The sequence below is a fragment of the Podarcis muralis genome, chromosome 1 (assembly GCF_964188315.1).
Source record: "Podarcis muralis chromosome 1, rPodMur119.hap1.1, whole genome shotgun sequence".
Taxonomy (NCBI): Eukaryota; Metazoa; Chordata; class Lepidosauria; order Squamata; family Lacertidae; genus Podarcis; species Podarcis muralis.
In genome coordinates this window covers 132,780,248-132,798,492 of record NC_135655.1, presented here as the reverse complement: position 1 = coordinate 132,798,492, position 18,245 = coordinate 132,780,248, and the positions used below count along the sequence as shown (strand labels likewise).

Genomic DNA, 18,245 nt, shown 5'->3' with positions numbered 1-18,245 from the left:
GACCCCCTTTCTCTCCCGCCCCACTCCTCGATTCCGTGGGGCTGCAGCCCCGGTTTGCTCCGCCGGCAGAGGAGAAAAGGGAGCTCGGAGCGGGAAGCCGGCGCGCGCCTGGCAGGGAAGCGGTGCTGCGCCGAGGGGCCGCCAGGTGGCGCTGCCTCCCAGCCGCCCGGCCAGCTGCCTTCCTCCTCCGCTCCCTTCCTTCCGGTCGCTCGCTGCTCCTCGTCCGCGGCACGCTCGGCGGAGGCCATGGCGGCGGCGGCGGTGGCGGCTGGCGGAGGGCGGAGCAGCACCCGCGAGCGGCTCTTGGCTGCGCTGGACGACCTGGAGCTCCTCGCCAGGTGGGTCGCCAAGGGAAGGTCAGCCGCGGGCGGGGGAGGGGCTTGCGCGGCGGCGGCGGCTTCCCCCGCCCGCCTTACAGTCGGTCAGCCAAGGCGACGCTCCTGTTCTCCCTTAGGATTTACATCGCAGGCTTAAAGGAGCGGTTATTTATTGTTTATTATCATTATTAGGATTTTATTGCAGGTTTAAAGGAACTCATTTATTTATTCTTTCCCCCGAAAGGGACTCAAGGTGGTTTACAGGTTTAAACAAAAACATGGGAAGGGGGGAAATACATTTTTTTAAAAAATCCAGTTAAACATATAAAACTATTATATGTTAAGTTGAAGGCAGCTGCGAAACAGCCATGCACCCTGGTTCGCTCTGAGGTTCCCACGAAGGCAAACTTATAAATAGACAAATGTAAACAACTGCTGCATAGTTTAGATTTTTATCAAAAGCACCTTGTTACCCATCTGCGGGATCTTATTTAGTTTTTAGTTAGTTTTTATTTCATGATTTATTTGCATACAAAAATAAATGGGTTGTTTTTATATTAAATTGACTAGGTTAATGCAGGAATGGTCTCAAGGTCCCCAAATATACAAATAGTTTAACCCCTGCTCTTTTTTAGTATCTACTTTTTTAGGAGTCCACTTGCACATGTGGAAAGGCTCCAAAGCAGCCAACCCAAGTCTGTGCATGCATGTTCAGAAGTAATCTTCATTGAGGTTCATCACTCACTGAGTTCAGTGGGACCTTCCTTCTGAGTACATATGAGTATGTGCATGAAGAACAGGTTGGTTTTTGTTTGTCACCTGGAAGGAGCCTTTGGAGAGAGGAGTATAGTGTTTGCCCTGGGGGAGAGCTTGTTTTGTGATATTGGGGCAGTTCTCCATTCTCAGTCCCCCTTCTCCACATCAGGACCATTGAGAAATGGAGTAGAAATATGTACCCCAAACAGAAAATTTTAAGAGACATATTTTTGAATGATGGACATGGTATAAATGCTGTAAGTAAATAAATAAGTGATCCAAACCAAGGGCTACAGAGGATGAGGATTCACGATCCTCAGTATCTGAAGCCCTGTTGACTTGCACCAGAAGGAGAGGACAATTTACTATTAGGTTTTTGCCACACCTACACCTTGTGTGTACTGCATTTAATTTGTGCAGTTTCAATGAGCAGGCTTTCAACTGTGTAAAGTTGAAATTGCACGAGTTGATTGTGCACTATATGCAATCATAATGTATTTCAGATGCCTTTTCCCCACAAAACTTTCAGGAAGGCTGTTTTCTTTTTTCAAGTTTTTAGAGATACAGATTAACAGAGTGAATATGTAACAAGCCAGGAAATTGAAAGCTGGAATTTCAGGCCAGTTATTAGCCCAAAGAGATCCAAGCAAACCCTAGAAAATTGGGTCTTATGGTTACCCATATTTTTCTAGTCAAGAAATATGGACCTAGTTCTTTTACTCTGAAAGACTACTAACTGATACAGTTCTAATATACTTGCTTTGCATAAGAGGCAAAGGATTATCCTACTGTAGATGGCAGTATTTCATTTATACTTTTGATATGGCTTCGCCCAAGTAAGTGGCATGGACATGGTACTGTAGTGTTTCTGTGGATCTTTCTACTTAGACTTGGTATTTACTGTGGAGGAGTGAAGGCTGTAACTCAATTTTCAGAAACTGCAACTGACTTTTTCCATTGTGTGGAAACTTTGCTTCAGGGAACTGATTGAGATGTTGGCCATTTCAAGAAACCAGAAACTTGCACAACCTGGGGAGGAGAGGCAGGTAAGCAAACATTTAAAGAGCTCATAAGGTCTGGGTATATTTTTGTTGGGAGAGGCCTGTATAAGACGCAAGCTGTATAAGGCTGTACATGTTAAAACCAGCTCCTTGAAATACTAGTATTGTTGGTATTATTATCATTTATTAGACTTGTTTGTCACTTGTTACCTGAAGGCCTCAGCAACTTAAATTATACCACAAAAACAGAACAGAAACGCCCCCATAACAAGTTTGACAATCACACTGTGAGCAGGGCAGTGGGGTGGGGTAAGTGAAGACAAGCTACAATTTTGGTTCCTGAAATTCATTCTGATTGTGCAGATACAATATAATGGATAGAATTCTACAGGATGTGGTATTAGTGTGTGAAAACAGTCAAGATCCATGATCCCCAGGCATGCACCTCCAGATGGCGGAGATGTCAGGCGCTATACTGGCCCCCAGGCATCTTCACTTGGTCGCAAGTGGCAGATAGTCAGGTGCAAAATGTGCCTGGCTAATTTCAAACACTGGGTACTAGTGTACAAAATCTTAAAACAAGTTGGGATCAACCTCCTTTGTTATTTTTTGTTTGTGTTGTACACGGTTACACAAGCAGTGTTAGCTATAACCAACTGAATATTTTAAACAGTATTCATAAGAAAGTCTATTTTGGGAAGTATCCATGAGATATCTGAGCCTGCATTTTGCCAATGAAGTGACCTGTTTGATGGTTTCCAGACTTAGTTGATTCGTAGGATACGGATGTTATTTCTTACTTCGAATAAGCAAACTTCAGATCAGTCTTGGCTTAACTTTGCCACAAGGTGCTTGTACAGGGAGTCGTTCTGAGTGACTTTTACACCTTGCCTCCGGTGTGTAGCTGCTGCCTTTGGAGCCTGCACATCAGAGACAGGTTGTAATAGCCTCTCAAATCTACGCCCTGTATGAGGACCGTGCAGCAAACTGTCTCCAGATCTGCCACCAGAGGGTGGTTCCCAAGGGTTAAAATGTAAGACTCAAGCCGTCCTGACATTTGGTTATAATATGCCAACAAAACAAAAAGCCTTATGTGGCATTCATCATACCAGTTAAGGATTTAAAGCAATAATTGTTTTGGGTTTATCCATAAAGCATGCAATTCAGATACACAGGATTCATAACCTACTTGCAGGTGATGACCCACAGTTTAGGAAATGCTGATTCAGAGCAGAATTATTTCAATAAACTGCTCAGAAATTGACAGTATATATACTTTCCAATTCAGCTTTGAATTTCTACTTAGCAATCAAAAATTGCAATACACATTGGTTGTTGGACAGATCCTGGAGTTGTTGATTCAGAGGGATAAAGAGTTCCAAGAATTAATGAAACTGGCCCTTGATCAAGGAAAAATACATCATGAGATGCAGCTGTTGGAAAAAGTGGTGGAGAAGAGGGACAGTGATATCCAGCAGCTTCAGAAACAGCTGAAGGAAGCAGAGCATATATTGGTGAGTCTGTGAATAAAATGGCATGTCGGAAGATGGGCATGACACCCATGTCTAATAAATCTGCCATGCAGTGAAGGGTGAACGTTTTAATTAGTCTTCTAAACACAGTTAGGGGTTTACATGTCTCATAATAAGATACACTGCACATTACTTTACTAATAGTCCAGCTTTTGAGTGCCTTACTCCAGTTACTATGGCATCCTCAACCCAAGGTCCAGGTTTCCTTCAACTCTCTTGAGAAGTCTAGGTTCTCAGACTCTTCCACTTCAATCACCCCATTCATTTGAATTGTTCTGTTCCCTTTTAACCCCAGGACCTCTACTGCCATTTCTCCTCCCACTCTTGCATTTCTCCACTTTACTGGGATTGGCATCCCTAAATTTGTCTCCTCCCTCTAGTTCCATGTAGTAATGTTTCCCGTTTCCTGAAGTCTAGCACCTGGCAATAATTATAGGTGCCACAGAAATTCTACCTAGTGATCGTTTACAACCATAGTGGATATGTGGACAAGCCTTGCTGTTGATATATCCCTGGGAGGCTATGCTGTTTTAGTATTTTCTCCGCAACAACAAAAGCTAGAAGTATGTGTTGTCAATCAGTGTAAGGTATTCTTAAGATACTGTCAAATGTTTGGTCAACTTGCAAAACATTTAGTTCAACTAGTATGGGAATTCTCTTGTACTAAACTCTGGTTACATATTTGTTCGCCAATGAAAGTATTTTTTTAATATAGGCCACAGCTGTTTATCAAGCAAAAGAAAAACTGAAAACAATAGAAAAGGCAAGAAAAGGTGAGTATTATATTTTCAGTGTGTTTTAGGAAGTTCTACGGCCAGTTTCCACAACTACATTTGACGTGTGGTGATTATATCTCTTGTGTAATAGCTTTCCAGTGAAAAACTGCTATTAAAGATCATCTAGAAAATAAGCATTTAAATGACAACTAATGACAGATCTTATTACATGGAAAATATATGTATAGTATTGTATCTTTACAAATGTTAAACAAATTTTTGGATTAATTTCCAAAGAAATCTAATTCAACTCACTGTTGGATTTTATTCAATCTGTTCTTCTAGCATTTATATCTTTACATATCGAAAACCTTTTAATTGTCTCAAGTAAATGTGTCAAGTAGGCAAGGGTGGTCAGTAATGTCCCAAGAAAAAGTTCAACAATCTTGTTTTCTTTAAAAAATAAAACAAAAAAACACAACTTTGGCCACCACCCTCCCAAAAAAATATATATATATAAATTATATATGTGTGTGAGACTGTGAAACGTATATAATGCTTTTTCAGTTTTAAAAAGTTGCATCTCCCAAACCACATATGGCAGTTAGATAAACAGTTACAGATGCATGCAAACACACAAACATTCCTGTAGACATAATTTCCTAAAATATATTTTCAGTTTAGCATCCTGGACATGATGACACTCTTCTATAGATATTTGAAGATGGCAAAGAGTTGTACTCAGCTACCCTGAGATCTAATGGGCTTAGGTTACAGAGGAGTAGTTTTCATTTGAAGATTAGGAGAAACTGCTTGATGGATAAGAACAGTTTGACAATACTGCCAATTATTTAAAAGGCTCTTCTTGAACAAGATGGTCTACAAGACCCCCTTCCTGACTCTATGACCCTGACAGTATCCAAAATAGAAAAAAGGATGTAGTTGGCATCTAGATGCAACACACACACTTTACTTCAGCTAGGTTTCTGATTACAAACCATGCAACAATTAGAAACTTGCTTGGTTGTTAATCACTGCCACCAGCACATATAAATTTAGTTACACCCATGTGTTCATGACATCTGCATTGGAGTGCAGAACAGAATGGTCTAATAAACAGGAAGGAATTGTTTTAATTTGGAAACTTCCAGGCAGCCTCCTACATACTAAGCCATAACATAAGAACATATAGTGATCTGCCCCCCCAAAAAAATCCACAGTAGTGGTCTACAATGTGTACAAGTCTAAAAATCAGTGTGCAAGGGTGAGAAAATGAGGGGGAGTTGGTGGCTCAGGAAACGAGCAGTGACAGCTTTTCCTCCTGAAACACTGGCTTTTGAATCTCATAATGCAGAGATGAGGCTTTTTACCTACTGCATCTTTTTTTCTCCACTTCTCACAGGGGCAGTTTCATCTGAAGAAATAATTAAATATGCTCATAGAATTAGTGCCAGCAATGCTGTTTGCGCTCCTCTGACATGGGTGCCAGGTAACACGTTTCACAATTAAACGTTTGACATGCTGTATTTTCACTGGAAAATGGATCTAAAAATGTTTTATCTCTGCTTATACTTTGTGTACAAGTTTTGGCTGAATTTCACAGGCAGATGCAGCGAAACACACTTTTCTATGTAGCAGATATGCTGCGTGCTGCTAGGTGAACAGTGGTTAAAAGGAAAGATGATTGATGGAGATTGGATAGTTGTCTTGCTATATACACACACACACACATATATACGTATACGTATATGTATATGTGTTGTCGTTTAGTTGTGTCCGACTCTTTGTGACCCCCTGGACCAGAGCACGCCAGGCACTCCTGTCTTCCACTGCCTCCCGCAGTTTGGTCAGACTCATGCTGGTAGCTTCGAGAACACTGTCCAACCATCTCGTCCTCTGTCGTCCCCTTCTCCTTGTGCCTCCATCTTTCCCAACATCAGGGTCTTTTCCAGGAAGTCTTCTCTTCTCATGAGGTCGCCAAAGTATTGGAGCCTCAGCTTCACGATCTGTCCTTCCAGTGAGCATGTATGTGTGTGTGTGTGTGTGTGTGTGTGTGTGTGTGTGTGTATATATATATATATATATATATATATATATATATATATGTGTGTGTGTGTGTGTGTGTGTGTGTGTATGTGTGTGTGTGTGTGTATTCAGAATTGCAAACCAACCTCCCTCCACCTCTTTCCCCCTTTTCTTCCTAATGTAACACAAATGTCTCACAACAAATGAAACTGTAGAAAATTCAACTTGAAAAAAGAGACATTGCACATACTTTTCTAAACCAAGAAATCTTTAATAAAAATCTGTTTTAAAAAAGAAAGCATTGCAAACCAATTGTTTATTTTTAAGGTGACCCTCGGAGGCCATACCCAACTGATCTGGAGATGAGGAGTGGTTTGCTGGGTCAGATGAACAACCCATCAGCAAATGGTGTCAACGGACACTTGCCAGGCGATGCACTTGCAGCAGGCAGACTGCCAGGTAATGGGAAATGAGAGAAATGAAACTTCTTCACTGAATCAAATCATTAGAGCTGTTTCAAATAGTGTATATGTGCTTTAGTTGGCCAACAGCTAATTTAACAGGGAGAACAAAAATACATTTATGATTTCAATTTTAGTAAATGTTTTATCAACAAAAACAACATGGTCAAAGAAGTGATATTTGTTGTGGGTAACATTCTGGTACTGCTATTTAGCATGCAATCACTAAGCTAAGGGTGGCTTAATATGTTTGAAACAGTATAGTGGTACCTTGGTTCTCAAACGCCTTGGTATTCAAACAACTTGGAACCTAAACACTGCAAACCCGGAAATGCTCCGGTTTGTGAACCTTTTTCAGAAGTCGATCGTGCTCCATTTTGAGTCTTACGCTTCCCATTTGAGTGCCACACTTCTGTTTTGATTGTTACTCTGAGGTCTGTCTGTTTTTGCTATTTATTTAGCGTTTTGTTTTTGCGGCTCTTTTTTTGTGTGACTGTGGAACCCAATTCAGCTACTGATTGATTGATTGTATGACTGCAGTACATTGTTTATTGCTTTCATTTTATGGATCAATGGTCTCGTTAGATAGTAAAATTCATGCTAAATTGCTGTTTTAGAGGTTGTTTTTAAAAGTCTGGAACAGATTATTCCGTTTTGCATTACTTTCTATGGGAAAGCGTGCCTAGGTTTTGGAATGCTTTGGTTTTGGAACTGTCTTCCAGAACAGATTAAGTTTGAGAACCAAGATACCACTGTATTTAATTGTTAAACCATAATATGGCAATCAGGACAACCACATTGTAGCTCCTGCTCATCCCTTGAACAACTCCCTCTTTGGAAATAACTGTGCTTTGCAACAATATAGCATTAACATTGAAGCCATGGTCAGAAGCAGGATTAAAGGGTTATAGGCTAGCTGTGATTAGCAAAAGAAAAAAGTGAAGATGGAGGGAGAATAGCTTGTGTGAGAGAGACAGAAGGGCATTCTCAATTCCAAAATGGGCATTTGAATGGGAAGGAGAGCAAACCACAGTTCAACCATTAGGCTATGTAATGTCTATACAGTGGTACCCCGCAAGACGAACGCCTCGCAAGACGGAAAACCCGCTAGACGAAAGGGTTTTCCGTTTTGGAGGCGCTTCGCAAAACGAATTTCCCTATGGGCTTGCTTCGCAAGACGAAAGCCCATAGGGAAATCTCCGGGACAGCGGGGAAGCGCAACGCGTCTTCCCCACTGTCCTCGGACCTCCTCCGAAGCCTGGGGGGGGCGGAGAGACCTCCTCCCGCCGCCAGGCTTCGGAAGGCTGCTCCGAAGCCTGGCGGAGGGAAATAAAGGGAAAAAAATTTATTCCCCCACCGCCGGGCTGGGGCGGGGGAAGCCCGAGCTTCCCCCTCCCCCAGAACGGGACCCAGAGCCATGCCGAAGCTGCTCCCACTGTCTCCCGAGTTTGCGGGGCTGGCGACGGGGAGGAGCAGGCTTCTCCCCCCCCCCCACAGCCTTCTAGCCAAGTCGGGGGACAGCGGGATGGCGCGCTGCGCCTCTCCCACTGTCTCCCGAGTTTGCGGGGCTGGCGACGGGGAGGAGCAGGCTTCTCCCCCCCCACAGCCTTCTAGCCAAGTCGGGGGACAGCGGGAAGGGCGCGCTGCACCTCTCCCGCTGTCTCCCGAGTTTGCGGGGCTGGCGACGGGGAGGAGCAGGCTTCTCCCCCCCGCCAGCCTTCTAGCCAAGTCGGGGGACAGCGGGAAGGGCGCGCTGCGCCTCTCCCGCTGTCTCCCGAGTTTGCGGGGCTGGCAACGGGGAGGAGCAGGCTTCTCCCCCCCGCCAGCCTTCTAGCTAAGTCGGGGGACAACGGGAATGGCGCACTGCGTTTCTCCACTGTCCCGGACGGCTTTCAAAAGCCTGCCTTCAAAAGCCGTCCGGGACAGCGGAGAAACGCGCTGCCTTTCTCCGCTCTCCCGGGAAGGCAGGCAGGGGGGAGGAAAGACTTTTGCCCCCCGCCGGCCTTCAGAAGAGGTCCAGGACCTCTTCTGAAGGCTGGCGGGGGGCAAAAGTCTTTGTCCCCCCTGCCTGCCTTCCCAGGGGCTTTTAAATCGCCCCGGACAGGGAGAAGTCCTCCACTGTCCCGGGCGATTTTAAAATGCCGCCCGCCAGCATTTTAAGATCGCCCCGGACAGCGGAGAAGTCCTCCGCTGTCCCGGGGTTTTTTAAAATGCTGGGGGTGGGAAGAAAAGCCCTTGTCCCCCCCCCCCAACCTTCAGAAGAGGTCGGGGGACAGACTGTCCCCGGACCTGGTCTGAAGGCGGTTTCCATAGGAACGCATTAATTGATTTTCAATGCATTCCTATGGGAAACTGTGCATCGCAAGACGAAAAACTCGCAAGACGAAGAGACTTGCGGAACGAATTAATTTCGTCTTGCGAGGCACCACTGTACCAATCTCCCTCTGAAATCAATTGGGCCTAAACATTTAACTTTGGTTGGCTTGTATTTTCATGGTTTGTCTTAGGTTGAAATGATACGTAGTTTTATTGCATAATTTGTAAATATTTACAGTGGTACTTTGGTTTATGAACTTTATCCGTTCCAGAAGTCCAATCTTAAACCAAGGCACGCTTTTCCCATAGAAAGTAATGCAGAATGGATTAATTCGTTCCAGACTTTTAAAAACAAGCCCTAAAGCAGCAATTTAATATGAATTTTACTATCTAACGAGACAATTGAAATGAAAGCAATAATCAATGTATAAAATAAATAAAACAGTATTGTAGATGATAAAAATTAAAAAAATTCTTATCTGCACTGATGAGTCATTGTTTGGATGGGGGGGGGGCTTTTATCCATTTCCGCAGTCACACAATCAATCAGTCGGTCGGTAGCTGAACTGGGATCCACACAGATCCCACCACCACCACACTGCTGCGGGAAATGCTCCCTAGAGCACGCGCCTCCCGCAGTGGCATGGGGGGGAAGTTGCGCGCCTGCCTGCCAGCTGGCTGGCTGGCGGGCACATAGCTTCCCTCCCTTGCTGCTGCAGGAAACGCCATGATGACCCCCTTCTCCGCTGCCAGACAACAGAAGTGTGGCACTCAAAACAGAAGTGCACCCCTGAACAGAGTATGTTTGGATTCCAGAAAAAGTTCGCTAACTGGAACACCTTCCAGTTTTGAAGTCTTTGTGTTCCAAATAGTTTGTGAACTAGGCTGTTCGTAGACCGAGGTACCACTGTAGTTAGAAATAAAGAACTGCATAGTTCTGTGAAACTTCTAAACTGTGCATAACAATGGACTGCAAGTTGTTAAAATACACTGCTATGAAAATATCTGGATGTGTGATTTTTGTATCATTTCATTTTTCCTTTAGATGTACTCGCACCTCAGTATCCCTGGCAATCAAGTGACATGTCAATGAACATGCTACCGCCTAATCACAGCAATGACTTTATGCTGGAACCTCCTGGACATAATAAGGAGAATGAAGATGATGTGGAAGTCATGTCAACAGATTCATCAACCAGCAGTAGTGACTCAGATTAGGGACTGCATCTCAGTCTGTTTGGTGCACATCATTAAGCACCTGCTCTGCAATCCAGATAGCCACATTGCAAGGAAAGAAACTGTCTACAACTTTGACATTTATTTCATTATATTTTATGAATTGCTGTTCAGAATAACCTAGCTATGGCTGGAAACAGTCCTGGAGAAAGTGAAGCTTGTTTCCAGCAGCTGTAACACAATTTATTTCAACGTGTAGATAAAACAAATTCTTGAAGAAGAAACAGAAAGAACAACTGCAGGAAGTGGTATCTGATTAATTTGTGGAAGGAGCTTTTTTCTAGTGGTGGTGATAGCAAACAGACTGAGGAAATTTTCACTAATTCCCCTAATAGCCTTGTCAGAATGGATAGTTGGAGGGCATGAAGGAATTTGGGGAAAGCATTTGCATTTCCATTAACAGAAATATTATTTGGGGAGAATTTCACTCACAGAATCTCTGGATTCATCTCTCTAACTTTTCAGAGAGAATATGCAATGTGAAAACAGTTAAACTTTTACAGATATTTGAAGTTAGTTGCTGGATTCAGTTTATGACCAGTATATGGAATATAAGCTTGAACTAACTTTGGTGTATTATGAACAGCTTTCCCTCAAACAAAAGCATACCACTAGTCATCTTTTTTTCTGAAAACGATGGAATAGGAGGGCATAAAGTTGTATCCACTTGTTGCACGAAATAAAGCTGATCCAACCAGAATTCCTCAGCTCAACCCACTCCACCCCACAACAATCTTTCTGAAAAGCCTCTCCATAGGGCTGAAGACCCTTCTGAACATCAATGGCTGTGCTGGCAGCTGCTGCCAGCGTGGGGGAGAATCACCTAAAATCAGGTGAATGCACACACCAAGTGCCTCCGCTACTTTGGATTATTCTACCCTCCCGCCAGTGCCCACAAACACAGTGCACATTATTCAGGAGGGCCTTACAGCCCTCTGGAGGTTTTACAGGGCAGTGTAGGGGAACTCTAGGCAAGCTGCTTTCTGTTCAAGCAAACCTTGGATACAGTGCTAAGAGTTCTATTGTACATGCGATATTGAAGATTGCTGTACTATTCACAGAACAATCCTAACTCCCAACCGGCTGTGCTGGAAGGGGGTTGGATGTGGCAAAGGAACCCTTCCGGTGAGTGCCTGAATGTCACCATGTAAACAGTGGGTGGTAGTACAGTGGTACCTCGGGTTAAGAACTTAATTCGTTCCAGAGGTCTGTTCTTAACCTGAAACTGTTCTTAACCTGAAGCACCAGTTTAGCTAGTGGGGCCTCCTGCTGCTGCCGCCGCCGCACAATTTCTGTTCTTATCCTGAAGCAAAGTTCTTAACCCGAGGTACTATTTCTGGGTTAGCGGAGTCTGTAACCTGAAGCCTCTGTAATCTGAAGCGTCTGTAACCCGAGGTACCACTGTATCCCTGCCATGGCATTTTGGGAGTTGGCATTGGCCAGTACTGGATCCTGAGCTGGGTCACGCTGTGGTAGTAATGGATTTGATTTCAGCCTCTCTACTGTGCTAGCCTGGGGACCACATAGTAGAGACATTTTTCCTGTGCCAGAGACAGCTATGGATGTGGCAGTGGCTACACAGTTCTAACCTCCACTGCTGCCAACCATGAATTTGGATTGCACCCTCAGGTTGCTTGCAGTATATATATGCTTAGTTTTTTATTTCACCTTTGAAGGTTAGGTGTGCTGCTGGGGGGCGGGGTAGTAGTGGGTGATTTAGAAAGAAAAAGCACTGATAGGGAGGACTAACATCACCACTTAATTCACGCAGTATGTTACTCACAACTGTCCATATTCCAGGACCTGCAGTATTGAGGCTCACCTTCCCTTGTAGCCAGCCTTCCAGGAACCCCAGGGGTGGGCAGGGCCACGCAGCACTTCCTCACATACCACAGAGCTGCACCTCAGCATGGTCCAGCGCTTGGCCCCTGTCACCAGCGTTCCAGCAGCCAAATCCCTGCCCAGTGCTTTGTCCTCTTATGGAAACAGCACTATCCCCATCCCTACTCTTAAGAATTTTTTTTTGCTAGACTGAGAAAAGTGTAGTTTGAACTGGGTGAAATGTGTAGGAAAATGAACTTCACCTCACTTAAAAGGATCCCCCATGGACTGGTATATAGCTTCAGAGCAACTGAAAGAACCAAGGAAGAGAGAGCCACCAGTTAGCCCAGTTTGGTTCCCAACTGGTGCCTGCAGACCTCCACTCAGTGGCGGGCAGGTAGGAAGTAAAACTGGTAAAGGCAGCTTTGTGATGATGATGATGATAATTTTTTCCCCAGCCATCCTGGGCGGCTTCCAACAGAGTATTAAAATACAATAATCTATTAAACATTAAAAGCTTCCCTAAACAGGACTGCCTTCAGATGTCTTCTAAAAGTCTGGAGGTAGTTTTTCTCTTTGACATCTGGTGGGAAGGCATTCCACAGGACAGGTGCCACTACCAAGAAGGCACTCTGCCTGGTTCCCTGTAACTTGGCTTCTCGTAGCGAGGGAACCGCCAGAAGGCACTCGGCACTGGACCTCAGTGTCTGGGCAGAACAATGGGGGTGATCTAGGACCCTTGGCTTGTGCTAAACCTGGTGGTTGTTGGGCTTGCAGAGAAGGTATGTAAGCAGGTATCTTAACTTCTTCCACCTCATTTAATTTTTCGCTCTATAAGACGCACACCCCCCCCCCAGGGGAAATGTGTATGCGTCTTATGGAGCGAATGCCACACAAAGCCTCTTGAGCGCAGCAGGAACGCTCCTGCCTCTTCGCTCAAGAGGCTTTGCGTTGCTTTCTTGTTTTCCTCCTCTAAAAACTAGGTGTGTCTTATGGTCTGGTGCGTCTTATAGAGCGAAAAATATGGTCTATGAAATTGCAGGTGTTGTTTCTTTTCCTTTGCAGCAGCATTGCATGGTAGCTGCTTTATCTCCATATTTTAGGCTTCCTCTGGTCTTTTCCCTCAAGTTAGGCAGTTCTATATATATATTTAATTGCTTGCTTCATCTTTAAAAATACTGTTGTGTGTTTTGCTAAGGCAGTGGTGACTGATGCATCTGGTCGTCAGATGCTGCTGCTGCCCCACCTTTAAAAATTGCATGTCCTGTTGTCATGGGGACTGCTCTGCCAGCTACTCTCATTCTAAAATAGGTGGCAACCTGTGGCCCTCAGTCTAGAAATTTCTTGTGGGAGTGGGCAATCTAGAGGAAGGGGCCAAGATGAATAGTAATGGGAGAAGCGGGGGGTAAACCCTCTGTAAGCAATCATTCCTGGCACCAGCAATCTATTATTCCTGTGGAAAGCCCTTTGGGGAGAGGAAAAGGGTGCCAATGGTCACTGGATTTGGCAGCATCCACTAGTAATGTGTCACTCCTAAATATTGTCAACAGAAAAGTTTTTCTCACTGCTTTCCTAAAGGCATTCAAGCCTTCATTGTCAGATAATGTGTCTTTTCGCTTTCTTCGTGGCTGGAAAGGGGAAATTTTGGAGTTTCTCCTACCTGAAAAGCCACAGGTCCCCTAAACTCTGTGTATTAACTACTTTTCTGTGCTTTGTTTTTGATGGTAACTCTCCAAATTGAGCCAGAGAAACTTATTTTGGTGAGGAAGACACAACATGAAACATACAACACAATACTTGTTTATCAAAAACAACATTCAAAAAGCAATCAGCGTGCTATCACACAGGGTATGGAAGGAACAACCATGTATTTAATAAGGTAAAGGTAAAGGACCCCTGGACGGTTAAGTCCAGTCAAAGGCAACTATGGGGTTGCAGCGCTCATCACGCTTTCAGGAAAGCTGCTCTACTGCATCCTCTTGCACACTTGCTTTGTAATAGTGCATATCTATTACATCAAAATCTTACTTGCCATTGTAGATTGAAGAGTAGAGGCAAAAAAAAGCTGCATGTTTAGTGTCAAGGATTATTGCTACATTTGGTGGAAGTAGCTGACTTCATGCTTAGATAAAACTACCCCCTCCCAGGTGATACAGAATTCATTTTACAAATAAATGTCTCTGTAAAAACACATATTTCCCATGTAGTAAATTTAGCACTCTTTTTTCACACAATGATTTCCAGTGTATCCCACAAGGTGATTAAATTCTTCTGTGAAAGGATTGTAACCTTGTTCTTTTAAGCAGCATAAAGCCCAGAACAGTTGATCTGCTGAAGGAAACTCTTCCCATTTTACCCATTCCCAACCTGTAAACAAAGAAAAAGAGAGAAATGATGATAGCTACTGCAAGTTCAGAAGTCAGAACTATGACCTGGCTCAGGTAACACCCAAATATTTTCATCCCTAGGGTCAGGATGCATTTGAATTTGAGTGCTTCCACCCAGTTTATTGTGTACTTGGTGCCACTCAAGCATGCAAGTATTTTGCGGCATCCACACAATGTGGTCCCCATCAAAATGCCATCCCATCTTGGAAAGAATAGAGCCTAATCTAGGGTTGCCATACGTCTGGCTAATCCCAGACATGTCCTCTCTTTTGGGGGGCAAACATGCCCATCTGGGGAGATTTTTACATTTTAAAGGAAATGTCTGGGTTTAGGGGTTATTTATTTTTCTCTTGTGCAACCGCTGCTCTGCATGCCACGGCCGGTGCCAGCCTGAACCAGGGAAAGAGGCGCACATGGTCTGCATGCCCGGCCACTGCCAACCCAAGCTGGCGAAAGAGGCATGCGCATCTGTACCCCTCTTTCTCCATCTTGGGCTGTCCTCTTTTTTGCTCTTCAAGATATGGCAACCCTAGTCTACTCCCAAGGTAATACTTTATAAGGTCGCAGCCTAAATCTCACCAAAAACAGTAAAAAAATCAGCATTTTCATACATGATACAAGAAAACTATAATCTTACATTAATACTATGCAGAGAATGTGGTTACAGAAACTACCTAATGCTCACTGAAGAGTAAAAAATATAATATCCTACTTTCATTTTTATCAGGTTCCAGATTCTTTGGTTCAGATTCATAATTCATATCCACCTCTCCTTTCATTAAGATCGTTACATAGTGGTAATTATCCTTCAGACTAACAGAATTTACAGTTGATGCAAAGCGAACGTTTGTTAGGTGCAAGGCTGTCTCTTCCAAAACCTCTCTTTCTGCACATTCTGCCAAGCTTTCACTAAACAGCAAGAAGAAAAAAGAAATACTATTTCTACTGAGAAGGCAATAATCAGTTCTATTTGCTTGAAGTAAGAGCCCAGCTTCTTAGCCATGAAGCCGCATGAAAGATGGTAATTGAATGGCTTTGCCCTCCCCCCCGCCCATTTAAGGGACAATATAGGCGTGAAGAGGGGGCTCAAAAGAATCAAAGATATGAAAAACATGGATCCATTAGGTCATTTAAAATGGGGGGGGGTGTTTTCCCTGTACTCAAGCAACTGGCCGTGACCAATTCTATTGGGTTTGCAGGGGGGATAAGTCATCCAGTCCAGTCAGATGATTAAATATAATAATAATAATAATAATAATAATAATAATAATAATAAGGCCGGGCTCAGAGCAGCTTACAAGCAATAATAAAAACAAGTTGAATGATTACAACTTAAAAACAAAATTAAAATACAACATTAAAATATTGAAACATTAAAATATTAAGATGCAGCCACTTCACAGGAGGAGAAAGGAAAAAAGAAAGAGGGGGCGGGAATCAAACTGGCTCCAAGCCAAAGGCCAGGCAGAACAGCTCCATCTTGCAGGCCCTGTGGAAAGATGTCAAGTCTTGCAGGGCCCTGGTCTCATGAGGCAGAGCGTTCCACCAGGCAGGAGCCAGAGTTGAGAAGGCCCTGGCTCTGGTTGAGGCTAATCTAACTTCCTTAGGGCCCGGGACCACTAGGGTGTTGCTATTTATGGACCTTGAGGCTCTCCGTGGGGCATACCAGGAGAGGCGGTCCCGTAGGTACGAGGGTCCTAGGCCGTGAAGGGCTTTAAAGGTCAAAACCAGCACCTTAAATCTGACCCTGTACTCCACCGGGAGCCAGTGCAGCTTGAAAAGCACTGGGTGAATATGCTCCCATGGCAAAGACCCCGTGAGGAGCCTCGCTGCAGCATTCTGCACCCGCTGGAGTTTCTGGGCCAGCTTCAAGGGCAGCCCCGCGTAGAGCGAATTACAGTAGTCAAGCCTGGACATGACCGTCGCATGGATCACTGTGGCCAGGTCGGGGCGGGAAAGGTAAGGGACCAACTGCTTGATGCGGCGAAGGTGGGAAAATGTCTGCTGGATGTGGCTCATCCTCTTCTCAGTAACCAACCAGATGCCTACTGAAAGTCTGCAAGCCGGACCTGAGCGCAATAGCAGTCCGCCTCCCTGTTATTTTCAGCAACTAATATTCAGCAGCAAACTGCCTGCGACCATGGAGGCAGAGCATAGCCATCATGGCTAGCAGCTCTTGGTAGCCTTATCCTCCATGAAATTGTCTAATCCTCTTTTAAAACCAACCAAAATAAAAGTAAAATAGTAGAGAGAGCTCCTCTTTGGAAGCAATCCCCTGCACACACCTAGGAGTTAGCTGAATTGAACACAAGTGGGGCGAATTAGAGCTGTACTAATTTGAAAGTAAGGGACGCGGGTGGCACTGTGGGTTAAACCACAGAGCCTAGGTCTTGCCAATCAGAAGGTCGGCGGTTCGAATCCCCGCGACGGGGTGAGCTCCCGTTGCTCGGTCCCTGCTCCTGCCAACCTAGCAGTACGAAAGCACGTCAAGTGCAAGTAGATAAATAGGTACTGCTCTGGTGGGAAGGTAAACGGCGTTTCCGTGCGCTGTTCTGGTTCGCCAGAAGCGGCTTAGTCATGCTGGCCACATGACCCGGAAGCTGTACGCCGGCTCCCTCGGCCAATAAAGCGAGATGAGCGCCGCAACCCCAGAGTCGGTCACGACTGGACCTAATGGTCAGGGGTCCCTTTACCTTTAATTTGAAAGTGGGGAAGCAGAAGGCATGACCCTTCATAGTGCAGTACTAAGATGTATCAGTCTGGTGAAAGGAACCAAACTGTGATGCCTATGAGACAAGCACCACGTCCCCCTTTGCGGACATTTTATACTTCCTATAGAACTTCACGGCAGCCTTTTGCGGTAGATGAGGTGATTGGTCCAAGTCAGGAAAATATAAATATAAGATATTGTTCCCAAAGAAATCACTACCAGCAATAAGGCTGCACCAGAAGGCGAAGTTTGCACGAACATAGGGGCCTGATTTAGCTTTCTTTTTAGGACACTAGAGATTTTTCTGAGTGACTGAAATCGGGGAGCAGATCCCAAGAGATCTCTCTTCTGCCAGGCCTGCTGCCTCCCAGCCCCTCAGCGGAGGTCGCCTGATGACGACGCAGAATGGCGTCATCGCCCCGCGCAGGCCTACCCGAACTCTAGGTGTCCTCCGGGGAGCTGGAACAGGCCGGCGCCGACAGCGCTCTTCCTCTGGCCGAGGAGGACGCATCCTGGGTGGGCAGAGCTGACGACCACCACTCCGACGCCCACGCCGGGGCGCCCCCGGCCGCAGGCCATACCGGAAAGGGCGGGGCTCTCCTCCGTCGCCTGGCCCAATGGGGGCGGGACCATTGCCTCAGCTGCGCCAATCGCCAGTGAGCCTCCGGGCCACGCCCCTCCACTTTTCCCGATCCAAAAATGGCGGCTCCAGGTTTCGTAGCGCAGGCGCAGACGGGCAGGGAAAAGAGCAGAGTGAGGGCAAAGCCGCCCACCTGGAAGTCTTTGGCGAATAGACGCTGGGTTCATATTATTTTGCTTTGGATTAAAATAATCGATGTATTGTTTGCTTCTAATTGTTGTTAGATTCCATCAAATTGTTTTCTCTATATCATCTGCATTTACATTAGTTTCCAACTATTTTTTTAATATGAACGCTGAAAATAATAATAATAATAATAATAATAAT

General features: G+C 44.9%; 2 protein-coding genes across 2 annotated transcripts; one reads left to right on the top strand and one right to left on the bottom strand.

The window, feature by feature from the left end:
* The first annotated feature begins 194 nt into the window (after positions 1-194).
* Positions 195-11,060, top strand: MED4 (mediator complex subunit 4). Its single transcript, XM_028703989.2, has 7 exons — positions 195-338; positions 2,053-2,119; positions 3,418-3,588; positions 4,322-4,379; positions 5,725-5,811; positions 6,675-6,806; positions 10,170-11,060. The coding sequence occupies exons 1-7, from the start codon at positions 247-249 to the stop codon at positions 10,340-10,342; spliced, it is 780 nt and encodes a 259-aa protein (XP_028559822.2). The 5' UTR covers positions 195-246; the 3' UTR covers positions 10,343-11,060.
* Positions 11,061-13,965: 2,905 nt separating this feature from the next.
* NUDT15 (nudix hydrolase 15) lies at positions 13,966-17,885 on the bottom strand. Its single transcript, XM_028703987.2, has 3 exons — positions 17,712-17,885; positions 15,281-15,477; positions 13,966-14,548 (listed from the first exon to the last, which is right to left on the bottom strand). The coding sequence occupies exons 1-3, from the start codon at positions 17,855-17,857 to the stop codon at positions 14,394-14,396; spliced, it is 498 nt and encodes a 165-aa protein (XP_028559820.2). The 5' UTR covers positions 17,858-17,885; the 3' UTR covers positions 13,966-14,393.
* Between the last annotated feature and the right edge of the window lie 360 nt (positions 17,886-18,245).